This window comes from Sebastes umbrosus, chromosome 3, assembly GCF_015220745.1.
Source record: "Sebastes umbrosus isolate fSebUmb1 chromosome 3, fSebUmb1.pri, whole genome shotgun sequence".
NCBI classification, from domain to species: Eukaryota; Metazoa; Chordata; class Actinopteri; order Perciformes; family Sebastidae; genus Sebastes; species Sebastes umbrosus.
The window spans coordinates 13,147,788-13,163,619 of NC_051271.1; the positions used below are offsets into that span (position 1 = coordinate 13,147,788).

Below are 15,832 nucleotides of genomic sequence, written 5' to 3' on the forward strand. Positions count from 1 at the left end.
ATTGTTCTGGTTATATTCTCCATCAACTCACTAAGCTGGAGTTTTAGTGTGTCAGGCTGGTTAAAGGGCAAAGCGTGTGTGAAATAGAACAAAGGTTACGTTGTCTAACCTCAGCTGTGTCCATACTACACACTAACACTACACAGGGTTTGAGTATTAGGTGTATTCACAGCGAACAAGTGACAAAATGATGTATACTCAAAAAGTCAGTATGCAGATTAAAAAAATGCTTGATTTTAAAGTGTGCTGTTAATGTCCCATGATGCAATGCACAAAAGAAATGGAGGAGCTGCTCACAGTGTGTGTGTGTGTGTGTCTGTGTGGTTGCTGATGAAACGCCTCCAGAAACTCCTCAGAAAACACTACAGTATTATATCTTTGGAGAAACATTTTGCTCGCTCTTTGTGAAATTAAATTGGCAGTGGCATAACAGTTTCTCCAACTGTGAGTAGCTCTTCTATATTCTCTGTGTTTGAGGTCGGTAGTTTTGCGAGGTGGGACTCGGTTTTTTCTATGTTTTGGGTCTCGAAAACAGAATCGTTGTAGTGTGGTAGCTGTGATGCTAGCCCTACCAAGCCTCAGGTGAAAATCTACAGACACAGGGATGCAAAACCGAATCGTTAAATAACGTACAAACCGAACCTTGGGCTTATTGAACCGTTGCACTGCTATTAAAATCAGACCTAGAGACATAGAAGAGGCAATTATCTGAACATAGGCCTATTTGACCATTAAGTAACCTGCCTTATTTCATGTATAAAATCAGTGTTATCTGTTTATATATTTTGGAGTTCAAACACATTGGATATGGTTATGGTTTTCTGCTCCCTAATGTGCACAACAAAACAAACCGTGACCCAAAAACAGCAATACATACCCAACAGTGGACTTGTTGAATTGTTGCACCACTAGAAAATAGCATGTTTTATTTTGGCGTTGTTAAATCACAAGTCTCTAACCCACCTGCAGGCATTTTATAGAATGCCACTCTTGATTAAACCACTCCCCCTAGATTATATAAATCTGCCCTCCAGGCCATAACCCTCCCTTTTCCCTCCAAACAATTCCAGGCAGAACAAAGAGAGAGTGATGTGAGTTTAATGTGGCTTTTGTACCTTTATAATTTAGTTGGTTGAAATGAGATATATATTGTTTGAAAGTTAACAGATTGTTTTGTGTTATGTTAGATACCTGAGTTTAATATGTGAGGGAGAAAAGGCAAATTCCAGATTGTGGATGCATAAAGATGTAAGTTAAAATGATCTAATTTATTATTTGTAATTTGTATTATATTCATGAGATTTATAATATCATCTGTTAATGTCTTTTCTTAATAGAAAAAATCATCCACCAACTGCCATCCAACTTCACACCTTGACTTTAATAAATTGTTGGAACGGCTCCCTGGATCCTGTGTTTAAATGTGCACCACATCAGATGTTTTATGAACCAACACCACCACAAGCAACATAGCTTCTTCAGGCGTATAAAACAGCCCAGAATACCCTGTCAGATATCTCCAAAATAAAGCTGTTTTGGAATCTGATAAACACCTTCCTAAGTCATATGCCACAATACTGACTATATGTTCACTGCCAACGTTTTTCAGTATCCATCCAAACACTGCAGCTAATGGTTAAGATGTAGTTTATTAGATAAAGTCAAAGATAACAGCCACAAACAGTAGTAGTGCATGCACATCCCAATATTATGTCAGCTGCCTTGGCAAAAACAATATCAAGGAAAAAGGCACACCTTCAATCCAAAGATTCACACCTGATTGAATAAACTCATTATCATGTTTAAATTGAAAAAGAAATGTCTCTCTTGCGACAGGACATTAAAACGAAAATACCAGGTAATTTCAAACTAGTGTATTTCCCATAAATGCTGCCATTGTGACTCTATTTGTCATGATAACTTTGCACATGCCACCTCCGTTAGAGAGTCAGGGAAACGAGGGCTCATGCAAAATAATTTAGATCCCTATGAATTAGCCAACATGGCTATTCCAGGCGGCTACTTTCTGTGCTTACTTTTGGTCGGACTCAGAGACAAGCGCTTGAAATGATTCATGTAAAAATTACGTCTTTTTTTCAGTTAGCATAACCCATAAAGCCACAATGGACACATTTACTGTATGGGAAATATGCCAGGTTGAAATCAATCTACACACCCTGACTTTTCATTGTACTATGAGAACATGACCCCACTGTGAATTGCTAATGCAGAAAAGCTGCATATGAGCATAATTTGTAGGATAACAGGTTTGTTCATGAATATCAGAGATGACTTACATTTTGACGAAGGGGTCAGAGTAGCCGTTGGAGTCCATGGCGGCCAGATGGGCACAGCGTATGATCCCAACCAGCAGGCAGCCCTTCTCTGTGTTATAGCACAGTGACACCAGGATGCGGCCACGCTGGGGACGCAGACGACAACAACAGTGTCAGACAGAGCACCTGTTTTCAACCTGACATTTCCCTCTTCAATGAAAACACAGCGGGGAATCCTGCAGCAGGGTCAATAGCACTTCTCAAAACACTTTTCACTCAAAGCAACACAAATAAAATGGAATTAAAATACTTTCACAACACTTTCACTACCTTGCATTTCGTTTTTTTTATGTATGGGCAACAGGAGTGTTCAAATTAAAGGTAGTGTGTAACATCTGGCGGCATCTAGCAGTGAAGTTGCAGATTGCAACCTCTCCTGTGTGCCAAGTGTGCAGGAGAACTACGATGGCTGACGTGAAAACGTGAATGGCCCTAGAGCTCTAGAGCTGTTGTAAGAGTAGCGTAGGTCATTTAGAGAATAGTAGAGCCAGTACCTAGAGTGTGTGTGTACGTGGGAAGTGAGTGGTGAAGCAAGAGAGAGAGTGGCGGCAAATGTGTGTGAGTGAACAAGTGAGCTAGTGGAGCAAAAGACAGAGTTAGTTTAGCTTTGAGAATATCACATGAATATACAGTTGAAGTTGCAGTTTGAGCAGAAACAAATGCTGCAGCTCCTCAAGACCAACAGAGTTATAATGTACAGCTAGCGGGTCATTGTTGTGAAATAAATTCCGACAATGGCTTTGGTTTATTTCAACAATGACCCGCTAGCTGTACATTATGCTGCTTATTACATGGCCACTTACTTAAGAAATCAATAATTTGACTAAAATATGGTATTATGGTTGTCTGAGATCAGAACAGCGTCCATAGCAACGGTCTGTTATACATAGCAACGGTCTGCTATAAAGAAATAACAGACTGTACAACGCCGTGATCAACCAATCAAAATCGAGTAATAACGGGGGTTATCTCTGGAGCGTGTAACGTTATCAACTCTGGCCCAAGCAGGAAAAGTTAACAGTGGTTTGTACGTTCTGGGCTACTGTAGAGACATGGTGGACTCCGTGAAGAGATGACCTGCTCTCTATGTATATATTAACGGCTCATTCTAAGGTAATGAAAACACAATGACTCTTATTTTCAGGTGATTATACACTAAAGAAAACATACGTATTAATATTCCATTCCATTTCTGCCAATAGATCCCTCTAATTGTTACACACCGGTCCTTTAAAGCTTGTAATTAAATGCTTTATCTGAGCTCGGCGAAATGACACTGCTCCTTTCTCCTTTTAATCTCCCGGTTAAACCATAAACTGAGTCTAATCAGAGACCAAAAAGCTATTAGCCTCTGTCTCTAAAATCATGAAGAGAAATTAGATAACGACCATCGGAGGAGGAAAACACTGGACCGGCGGCCTTGGTGTAATTTACATCACGTGGCTGTATGGAGTCCTGTGAGTCGTTTCATATTCGAGTTCATGCCTCAGAAACATATAGTATAGGGATCAAAAAAACGGCTAATTAAACTTTCGTTTCCTTCAGAGACGGTGAAAATAGAGGATAAATTACAATTGCTGAAAAGATAAGAAAATGTATCAGATATAGGAGAGTAATAGGGAAATACAGTGAGCCATGGTTGAAAGAGTTAATAATAAGATTGGTGATGATAGTTTTACCTCCTCCTCTCCCACGACTGCTCCCTGCTCCACCATTTGATTGTTAGCTTCTTTATTCTGAAATGAGAAAGAGAGACATCATGGTTATAGCCCAGAGCCCCGAGGTGAATATCCATTACACATTATAATGTGGTATTTGAAAATGATGGCTGATCGCCCCCAGGAAAACATGCACATTGGAAATAGGAAACATCTTGATATATATGTCCACAGAGACCCATTTGGTATGTATGTGCATGCTCAAACACACACACATAATGTACCTACCTGCAGAATTCTCTCCAGGCCCATATTGTAGCGTTTGTTCTCGCCCTCTATCAGTTTCTTCAGAGGCACTCTCACCTCTCCGATGAATTCATTTCGTCCGAGTCTGTCCATGTCGCACACACACAGCCTTCACACGCAGACATGCATACAGATAGCAGAGATATAGAGAGAAAAGGAAGCAGGTGAGTCAGTTGAAAAGTTACAGATGAACCCCCCGCCGCTGCTCTGCTGCGCTCATTATTGTGAAGCAAGCGTGGTAGACTGTGCCACATATATATCGAAAGTGCATCCGAACAATCAATCAGCTCGTCCATCTGCAACACAGGATGAGTTCCCGGCGGTTGCACGTGAGCAGCCTCGTGAATGATGAGAAGTTCAAAAGAGGGTTTCCAAAGGAATTTCAATCAATTGCTTCTTGGCTGTTACTCCATCAGACACTAATTTGTTGTAATTGAAACATGTGAGAGGAAAGAGATTGTTTGAAGCAGGTAATCCGTTAAAAAGGACATTGATTTTGTGTTGTATACGGGGCAAATCTAATTAAAAGGACTGCATGCTATCGATTCATTTGCGTTATATATTATTTAAGGTGACTTTTGTGCTTCCAGGGTGTCACTGAATATGAAGATGTACTGTGACACAGCCGTGCATATCTCTCTTTGGTTGCACTCGGAATTTAAAACGAGACAAGTGAATCAGTATCTTTATCTGTATTGTAACAGTTCTGTAAAATGATTTCCTCCACGGAGCACACTTATTTAAACTGATGGTAATGTTTGCTCAATTTGATGGAGGGTGAATATTCCATCAGCTACAGTACAGTCTTCACAGCCCATCACCTGCTACAATATTCCCTCTGTGCTCAGATATTCCCATGTGGACTGTCGCCGCTCTTGATTTCTTCATCCCTCTTCACTCTTCACTCTCTATTCTGAACCTCTCTCTCTCTCTCTCTCTCTCTCTCCGGCTCTCCACACACACCTTCCCCCTCTCTTCCTGTTCTCTTCCTGTCCCTCTGACATTTGGACGTTTGACATGTTGGTTCCAGCCTTTTAGTCATAACGGATGAGTATCTGTAGCAGAAGCTTCAGAATAACTCTGACTCATGACCGCGGCTGTCAGATGATTTATGTGCCTCTGCTCTGTCATACATGCAGGGTGTCTGTGATGAGACGAAGGTGACACCAATTCCGCCCAAACCTTTGGCTTTCTTATGTGCAAATCTTCCATCCGTTTCCTTCCCCCCTCATCTAAAAATTTTCCGCCTTTTGAATTCTTCTAAAAAAACAAACAGATGCTCGTGGAATCTGTTAAACTGTGTTGTGCCAAATTTAGCGTGGAGTCGCTGACAAAATCCGCCTCATAGGTTACACGAGATTATTAGGGTGTTTTAAAGCTCCTGCGTGGTGTCTGTACTTGTGAAAGTATCTCTTGTCAACAAAAAACTTTGATGACAACAAGGATGGATGGGTGTATATATACTATATATATATACAGTATATACTGTATACACACACACACACACATATACAGTATATAACAGCTGTCAAAGTTAACAAAAATTTGTTTTAACACCACTAATTTCTTTAATGCATTAACACAATCGATCTTTCGTAGGTTGTAGCGGGTTCAGTTTTGGAGCTAGAGTTAAGATACTGACATCATATGAAACTAGAAAACTAGAAAAACTAGAAAAGGAATCCAGTGGTACCAACCATGTCATACTGTCTTGTCACAAAGGAGGTTAAAAAACGCTCCGAACTTGCACTAAATTTTGGCGGGTTTCTGGACAATATTTGTCATTGTTTGTGTTGTTAATTGATTTCCAATAATAAATATATACATAAAGCAAGCATGTGTGTGTGTATGTATATAGATGCAGTATATATACATATATACACACATATATATACATACACACACACACACACATATATATATATACATACATACAGTATATACAGTACATAGAGATACATACATATACATACATATACATTCATATGTATGTATATGTATGTATACATAAATACATACATACATTCACAGTATATATATATTTTGGTATTTTAGTCAATTTGATTTGTCAATTTGTTCAAGTCAAATTTAATGACACAGTTTGTAATGCGCCAAATTAAATATGTAATATTCATTTTAATATTATGAAGACAAATTGCATGGCTACTTAAAATACACAGTCCACATTGATTACTATGGAAAATCATGTCCATGTGATATTATTAGAGATGCAAATCTAACTTCAATATCAAACAATGTTTTTAAAAAATCAAAGGAGCCCCCTGCTGAGAGTCTACCATCATGCTGGAAGCTTTGTGAGGCTGTATGAAGGCACACCACACTGCTTTGAGCGAAATGCAACGATAACATGCTTAAGTTAGGTGGGCATAATCTTTACCATGTTCACTATCTTATTCATCATCTGCTATTTAGCATAACATGAAAAGTACAGCTGAAGCTGAAGGAATGTCATTAGTTTTGCACGCATTTTGTCATAAACCAAAGTGTTGGACGGATTAGCACAAGGTGATTATTACTGAGGGGAACATGAATCTACAAAATTGCATGGCAATGCATCCAAAAGCTGTTGAAACATTTCACTCAAAACCACAAATGTGGACCTCATGGTGGCGCTGGAGGAAAAGTGAGAGATCACCACAGTCGGTAGGTTTCATCGTCTGGGGAACATGAATGTCAACAATACATCCAGTAGTTGTTGAGATATTTCAGTCCGGAAATATAGTGAACTGACCGACAGGCCGACATTGCCACTAGCATTGCAAAAAGAAAGCAACCCCCAACGAAAAACATCATTCTCATCCTGACATCTAACACCTAATCAAAGATTTCTTTTCCCCCATCCATGACTATAACAGAACCCGACTATACATCTCACCTGAGGCATCCTGTAGCCAATCTCAGCCTCGCCCTTCATCCAATACCAAATCAAGTCCTATATTTGTCCCTATCTCCCCACAGCCGAGGACAGTGCGAGTCTATTACGAAGCCTGACAGTGGGACGGAGAGATAGAGGGAAGAAATTGAGAGAGACTAGACCTGGAACTGACATCATGTTGGTAGTCCTTTAACACACACATACACACACAGGATCTCTTGATACCCACGTCTCATCACAACACCCCCACATGCTCCATCTCTCCTCCGTTAACTGGCAGCCTGAAAATCATTTTAGTGATAAAAGCCACAAGGAGTCTTAAAAATGAGATTCTCCCCCAAAGTCATAAATGAACAATTCACCTCAATTGTTTTGTGCATCTTTTAAAAAGGCAACAAAGAGCACTGTCATTTAAATGAGGGGAGGGATTTAGGCCCCACATTATCACTGTCTCTGCGTCCTAAATGATTTGAAATTTGCCCAAAAGGCAGAGGCAGACTGCAGCAACTGATAGAGAAGTGTGGACCTAATCTCCAAATCACGACGGCCTCACTGCAATAAAACAATCTTCACAGCAACTCAATCTGTCTCATATTCAGACTTCAAAGGAGACGATAAATCTACTTGGTCCCAGTGCGGTTTCTCATGTTTCTGGTATTTTCTAGAAATCTGCAGATTTTTTACTGGAGTTCAGTAAAAGCTTTCCTCCAAATAAGACAATTACAATTTTTTACGACTCAATAACCGACTAAATAACTTCCAGTTCGGTTGATTTTTCACTCAAGACTTGAGCACCTCAGGCAGCCGTGCCGCACCAATTGAAGGATTAGCCGGTATGAGGCCAACCGTGAAGCCTGGATTGAGGACATTAGTTATTAGTTTACTTAGCTGATTCATTCTTAATAACAGACTGGACCTCCAGTGGCCCTCAGAGATAAAGTCTGCACACTGAGGAATAGTTGAATACAGAATATAAAGAAGAATGCTGTTACAACTTTGAGAGATTTTTTTGTCTCCAAGCCATTTCATTCCCAGCTTCTATCTAGCCGTCCCTTTCTATTTGAGTGCTATTTTTGCTGCAGCATAATGGCTTTATATAATCACTGTAACTGCAAATGAGTGAATGAATGGTGAAATAAATAATTAAATGCACGAAACCAGTCTTCTCCCTCCATTTTACACGCCGCATGAAACTTTTTTTTACAGCATTTATCCTCCAGTACAAAGAGCAGTGCAGCAGGATGAAAAGAAAGAAACTTGTCGTGGCTCAAAAGTTTTTGGCTGACCTCCAGCTTTTATCACCGTCACTGATGTGGGCTGAAGTACCAAACAGAAAGAAACTGCTTAAAGACATAATTGTAAAAGATTTTCATGAAATCAAACAACACTTTTTGATATTATTTATGACTTGGCAGTTTTCTGCAACAACCAGTGAATATATTTACATTCAGTAATTAGCTCTATATAGTAGTATTCATTGGCATTGGCAGAGTCCGCCATTCCCACGCTGGATTTAAATTGTCTACCTAAGCACGAGGGATTCGTGGAAAACGATACATGCGTATAATCCAGCGTAACGTTATGTAATTGATAACAGCCTCACTGTTTTCTGTTCACTCTTTCTTACTGCTAATGCAAACTAGGGATGTCACGGTGAGGACATTTTCCCACCGGTTAATAAACTTGTGACAACATCGGTGTTACCGATTACGCTGGACATTTTACAAGAAAAGATGACGCTCAATATGTGTAGCTTGCTAACTTTGATCTTCAACGTCGGGTGGCTGTATATCTGGCCTCTCTCTCTTTCACTGAGGGGCTGTAGGTTTCCACCCGGCGCTGCTCTGCCACGCACACTGGCTGTGACCGCTTCGTTCTCCTTACGGCGATTGCCTCATTAACGTGATGGGTCCCTTATAGCATTGGGTTTAAATCTGAAATACTGCCAAAAGGCGCTTTTGCTTTTCGCTTTGACACCAAATCCTCCGCCGTTGTCTGTCAACTCTCTCTCGTCCCTTGTGTGTGTGAAATCAGACTCCTGCTACTCTGTGCTGAGACTCCGTACGGAGCAGACACTTTCCCTTGCAGTTTGTAGCCTCCGTTGTCCGACTATGTGTTGATTACACAACGCTGATACGTGAAAATGAATTAAATGGGTTTTATTTCTATAAAAAAGCAAAATGATGATGGGGGCGATGGGCAAGTAATGTAATCGGTGTATGCCCGAACACTGTGTAACACCAGTAACACCGACTACCGTGGCAAGCCTAATGCAAACCAAAGATTTCCTACTGCCGCTGCTTCACATTGAAAGTTGTCGATTGCTGAAAGATGAGGTTAGCACTGATTGCAATCTTCCAATGTAATCAATGACTTCTTTATCAAAGGTGCTAAATACGGGATTGGGAGCATTTCTGTTGCCTCTCAACGGCTCTTAACATGACGACTGCGAGCCGGCGGCTTGCAGCTAGTGCTTACAGCGCTAACAGTACAAACAATGGCGAAAAGTGCTGACAGAGATAATAGTGTTTACCTGAGGGGGAACCAGAGAGTGCTACGCTTCCGCAACAGCGTTATCAGCTGTAACCGCCGTATGAGAGCAGTGCAGAGCGGCGACCGTGAGCTAGCCAGTGGGGCACGCTCACATGCATGAATATGCACTAAAAGCACATGCGGCCGGCCCGGCTATGTCAACAAAGCAATTGATAACCTCAGATTACATCACACACAGAAGGAGAGTGACTTCATTCTCTGCTCAGGTAGACAATACTCCTCTATATCTTTACATAGGAAATAGTTGTTTGATGCCATATTCATGTTCTGAATATTGAATATAGCACCTTTAAAACAAGAGTTTGTTTGGCTGCACTGTAAATAGATACACCTGTTGCTCTTCTGTTGTATTTCTGACAAAATAGCTGCTCAAAAAGTGTTTGCTGTAGTATTAAAAAGCACGTGGCCGAGGGTGTCACCACATAAACCAGTAGTGAAATTTAAAAAATTACAATACCTGAATGAAAACGCTGCTTCAAAATAATCCTTGTTCTCACTTTAAAACACAGTCATCTGAAATCGAATTGCTGTGACTGCAGTATGGCCCAGTTTAACTATAAACTTTGCACTGTCCAGGCCTTCAGGCAGGTCTGCAGAGAGGCTGAGTCTGGACAGAGTCCTCCCGCTCAGCAGTTCACAGAGCACGGGGATCAAAGAGTACATCATCCCCTCCTCTGCACCCTGCTGGGACCAGCAGAGCGGGCACAACCCCGTGAGTAAACATCTCTCCGGGGATCCCTCTCTGTTTCTCCGTTGTCTGACTGTTCGCTGCTTTTTTTGTGGAGTAATGAGAACAAAGACTGTCTTCTGGCTGAGGTATCGTGCTGGCACCTGAACACATCCACAGAGAGTTTGAGCAGATTTTCTTCATCTCTCTATATCTCTCTGTCTGTCGCTTGCTTCCCCCCCGTTCCTCGCTGTCAGACAGCGTTTCATTCACTCCGGCTCGTTTGCTGTCTCACATTTTTCTCACTGTCCTCATTCTTTCGCTTTTTGGCTCCCCTTTGAGTAAACTCCTCCCCGTCACACGCCGTTCTTTTCTCAGCTAAATGAATTTCCTCATTCATCATCCATCCGCTCTCTCTCTCTCTCTTTCAATTGACCCAGGAAGTCTTTCCATCCCTCTATTCTGTCATCTTCCTAGTTTCCTTTTCCACACCGCCTTATCTGTCACTTGACATCATTCAAGCTTTTCCCCTGCCCTCTTTGTTGATCTTGGCAGTCACCTCTCTCCATCTCTTGCTTGACACTGGTCACACTACTCTTCTTCGTTTTGGCTTCCCAGCAGCCCCCATGCTGGATTGTGTTTGTGTGCTGTGTCCTTCAGCAGAGGTCAGGTGGGTTTCCTCTAGTTTGAGGGGTGTCTCCTCATGTTGCTGTTCGTGTGTGTGCGTGTGTGTGTGTGTGTGTGTGTGTGTGTGTGTGTGTGTGTGTGTGCGTGTGTTTGGGGAGTAAATGTTATTTCCGAATGTGTGTGTTTGTGAAAGCTCAAGGACGCGTGTTGTTTGTGTATGTGTGTGTTTTCACTACGTACAGAGGAGGGGCCATGCGTGTTCTTTCCTGCCAGTGATTGCCCTTGACATACACACGAGGATAAGCACACACCTGACTGACTACATTTGTGTGTGCGGTACACACGGGATTTGTGTGTGTGTGTGTGTGTGTGTGCGTCCATGCTCGTGTTTCCTCAGGATAAACAATACCATCCAACCCTATTATGAATCTGCTGAGCAAACTGACACTGATTGTACGCCGCGCACACATTCACAAACAAAACACACACGAAACTCTCGTCTCTGAATCAACTTACACATGCGGGATGACACGAGTGCGTCAGACTTTTTGGGCCAAGATGGCTACGCTTGACCTCAATCACTCCATATGGAGCGCGCTGTGGGAAGGAGGGGGGCGGAGACTCGCTGCGCAGCCAACACCTGAGCAGTTACCGCAGCAACGGCAAGTGGAACAGTTGGCTGGCGTCGCCTGGCTGAATTAATGAATTACCTGGAAAAGCCCACTGGGAAGTACAGGCTGCTGCTGGCAGCCCACTAGAGGATTGGAAGCATGGATCTTCATCATCCGCATAATAAACTGGTCATTTGGCTGTCTGGGGAATAGTGCTAATTGCTGGCCAGAGTGAAAATAAGAGAGGAGCGCCTACCTGAGCGTTTTTGTAGTCATGTCAGCTGCTGTGATGCCGTGATACACCAGAGTTTCGTTCCACACTGGGTTCAGCGTATTCTTCAGGGTTTTTGTGCGTAGCTTGTTTGCCTGAGGAGACAGAGGACACAAAGAAATATGAAAAGAAAAATTAATGGAAAGGGAAAGATCAAAAAGAAGAAAAGAGGAATGTTTTAAGGGGTGAAGGAGCAAACGCGTCGGATCAGAACGAGAGAAAGAGAATAAAAGATCATGAAAAGGAAGCAAAACGAGTGACACTAAAAGATCAAGAAAGGAGAGAGAGAAAGAGTGGGGAAACATCATTTATCTCTGTCCCTTAGGAAATCGCAGACATCTGCTGCCTACTTTGTAGAGGAGAGTGAGAGGACGCAAGGCTTCCCTCGCCTCACCTGTCCGTCTGTCTCCTCCCCAACATGCTAAAGACAGCCAGACCTCCAAAACAAGCACTGTGTCTCAGACTGAACACAGCAGCCAATTACTGTAAGCTGCACAACACATTCAGCATGAAAAATTAAGGCTTTCCAAGAGAGGAAATGCCCATAAGCCCCTTAATAGCTTCACCATCCATAAATAAAGTTTGCAGCCACTTGCTGCCTCATTTCCCAGGATGCCTTCAGGTTGTGTTCATCATTTATTTCGGATTTTCTTTTGTAGGTATTTTAATGTTTTTAAACCATTCTGAAAAATTGGGTGCGCATCCCAAATAAATGCATTTACTGACTCCCTAGATACATAAATTCCACACAACTCTTCCTAAACCAAACCTCTGGCTCAAATGATGAAGTTCTAGACACATTCTTGTCATAAAATGTGAGTTAATAAGACCTTATAGAGCCAAAGGCAAAACTAATTGGCTTTTCTTAGCTATAGGGGTGACTCTCAGTGGTGGAAAGTATTTACCTAAGTACTGTAAGTAGTATTTTGAAGTGCTTCTGATTTAGTGAGTGTTTCAATTGTATGCAATTTCTCTTTTGCTTAATTTTTTTATTCCACAGCTATAGATGCTGCAGATTTAGATTTTAAACACCTACAGTGAGGATATAAAATATAGTGCTCTAAATAATATTCTATTTTTTTCTCATTGTAAAAGAAATACCATAAAAAGACCAAAACCAACAATAAACTTATCATACTAACAAGTGCAACCTTTGTAGCCAAAGCCTGATAAAGTAGCTTCATCCTCTGTGCCATAGAGCTCCATTATTGTCCAAACACCATTAAAGAGGCCCACAGTGATTTAGTATTGCACTTTCTGTAAAGGCTCAGTAAAAAACGGTTTGAACCAAATACTGCATATAACAAGTGGACGTAGTCACCATGACGTCACCCATTGGTGTGTTGACTATTGTTTTGAAGCCTCACGTTTAGCATTTTGGCCGTTGCCATCTTGGTTTTTGTGACACGAAAGGGTGGACAACAGGCAAATGTCAAAACCAGGCAGACAGGGGAGATGAGGCAAACTTATCCAATAGGGGATCAGGCTAGCGAGCAGGAGTCTAGGCAGGCAGGGTGTCGTAACAGGCAAAACTCAGGAATGGCGAGAACGCTAAGGCAAGAGCACAATAGACGATCTGGCCAGGAATAACTGGAAGTGGGTCGGTATATAGGCCAGTGTAATGATGGGGAAGTGGGATCAGGTGGGCAGGGGAAGTCAGGTGATGGGGAATGGCGGGGAATACAGGGTTCACTGCAGGGCAGGTGGGGGTGGCAGGATCTGAAATGACAGTGAGCTCTCCCTCACAGGCTTGACCCGGAGGACATGGAAAGTGGGGTGGATCTGTACGGGCCGAGGCAGTCGAGGACGGACTGCAGCCAGGTTGATCCCTTTGGAGATGGGGAAGGAGCCCATGAAGCGAGGAGACAATTTCCTGGACTCCAACATAGCCTCATACACACTCAGTTCGGGGAAGTAGTGAGGGGCTAGTTGGCACTCTTCTGGTCCTCATTCGGTTGCAGTGTCAGCGATGAACAAAAGTAGTTGTTTGGACCAGGAGGCGGGGTTGTGGGAGGAGATGCACCACTGAGCTGATGAGGAACAGGCAGCGGGGTGGTGGAGCCCTGCAGGAGCTTAGCGGGAGTTCTCCCGCTGAATGCTGACCAGGCAGTCGTATTCCATTAAGGATCACCAGTGACATTGACTGAACCAGTGTGCATCCAACCCCAGGATGACGGGTCAGGCAAGAGGAGTGCCCCCACTGGAGGACCTGTGAGCGAAGCTGAGCTGGGACTAAAGGCGATGAATGAACCAGAATGATGAATGTTCAGCATGTGACTGCTTTGCTTTGTGTTCGATTTCTGCTCCGATGATGCAGTAGGTGCTGGCTCAGCAGAAGTGCCCTTGGGCTTCAACTAGCCAGACAGGGCAACTGACTTTCTTAGAGCCTGGGCAGTAGGATGAAGTTTAATCGGTTAAAAAAAAAAGAGAGCCACATGGCCTGACGGGAGTTCAGACGTTTTTGCAGTGTGTATGTATTCCAGGTGCCAATTGTCAGTCTAGACAACAAACAGCAGCTTCTCCCCCTCCAACCAGTGTCTCCACTCTTCCAGAGCTAGCTTGACAGCTAGCAGGTCAACACTGCTAATGTCGTATTTCCACGTACGTAGTTAGTGCAACAAGAACACCCACGAGTGAAGCCTCTGGTCACTGGAGAGAGAGAACAGCGCCACTCCTGCGTCATGACTGTCAACCTCCACCACAAACTGGCTAGTTCTCCAGCAGTCTTTGGAGGACACATTTTGCACAAGATGCTGATTGGCCTTGGAAAAACTAAAAACAAACTAAAACTTGTCCAATATGTCCCAGAGCATGCCAATTACGACAGATTGGTAAACTGTAGGAGCATTGATCAGACCAAAAGGCATCACCAGATATTCCCAGTGGCTGCTTGACGTGTTAAAGGCAGTCTTCCACTCATCAGGGTCTTCATTAGGGTTATTTTTCATCTTCAGAGAGCTCCCTTTAGAGCCATAGAGGACATTATACAACTGTTTTCACAGGCTCGTGACGACTAGACTGACCTTCGCGTGTAAAATCTGTGGCGTGCCCCTTTAGAAAACACATCAATGAGCCATAGGCACTGTAGTTTATCTTGAGTCAATCCCACATAGACAGCCCTGGTGCCATAAATACTCACTAGACTACCAAATATGTATTAATCTGCCACAGAAAATAGTCCCCAACGAATGCATTATTTACTCCTGCTTGAGTAACGCTTGATCAGAACCACAGCGCCCAGCTTTTAGGAATTTATTCATTTCAAAGTTTGTATTTGCGACCCACTTTTAAAGATTTGCATCTTCAGTAGGAACAATTTTGCTCGGGGCTAAGAGCCACAGCATGGCATGGAGAAGTCTGAAAGTATTGAGAGAAGGACTAACACATTGTTGATTTTGGTCTTCTCATGGGATTTGTTGACAATAAGAAAAATATGGAGCATCGACAGCCTTGTCTTTTAAGTGGTTGGAAATATCTCAACCAGTTATACTGAAATGCTGCATACATTGTAATGCATCAGTTACAAGTATCCAGTATTATAATATAACACTAAGACTGAGCCATTTCTCCTTGCATATGAATACTTATATTGGTTGATCATATTTTACTATTAACACTTTTATTAAAGATACAGTGTGTAGGATTTGGTGGCATCTAGTGGTGTGGTTACATATTGTAACCAAGTGAGCACCCCTCCTCTCACTCCTCTCTTTCTAAGACTGCAATAACGTGAGCCATCAAGTGAAAAACCATGGTAACACTACTTTAGGAGCAACGGAAGTCAAACGGCGGCTGGCGGTACCACGGTTTTGCATTCAGCGGCTCACGTTACAGCAGTTTCACAAGTGTATCGTAGAACCACGGCGGCCTTCAGGTAACGTAACGTAAGACTCTCTCCAGAGCCAGT

General features: G+C 42.5%; 1 protein-coding gene across 4 annotated transcripts in view; it reads right to left on the reverse strand.

The window, feature by feature from the left end:
• Window positions 1–15,832, reverse strand: part of doc2d (double C2-like domains, delta) — a 78,744-nt gene that overhangs the window by 20,971 nt on the left and 41,941 nt on the right. For all 4 annotated transcript variants that reach the window (XM_037764083.1, XM_037764080.1, XM_037764082.1 and 1 more), the window contains 4 exons: window positions 11,911–12,020; window positions 4,283–4,409; window positions 4,016–4,072; window positions 2,298–2,422 (listed from right to left, as the gene is read on the reverse strand). In XM_037764083.1, the coding sequence (XP_037620011.1) occupies window positions 2,298–2,422; window positions 4,016–4,072; window positions 4,283–4,409; window positions 11,911–12,020 (419 nt within the window). The remainder of the gene's footprint in view (window positions 1–2,297; window positions 2,423–4,015; window positions 4,073–4,282; window positions 4,410–11,910; window positions 12,021–15,832) is intronic.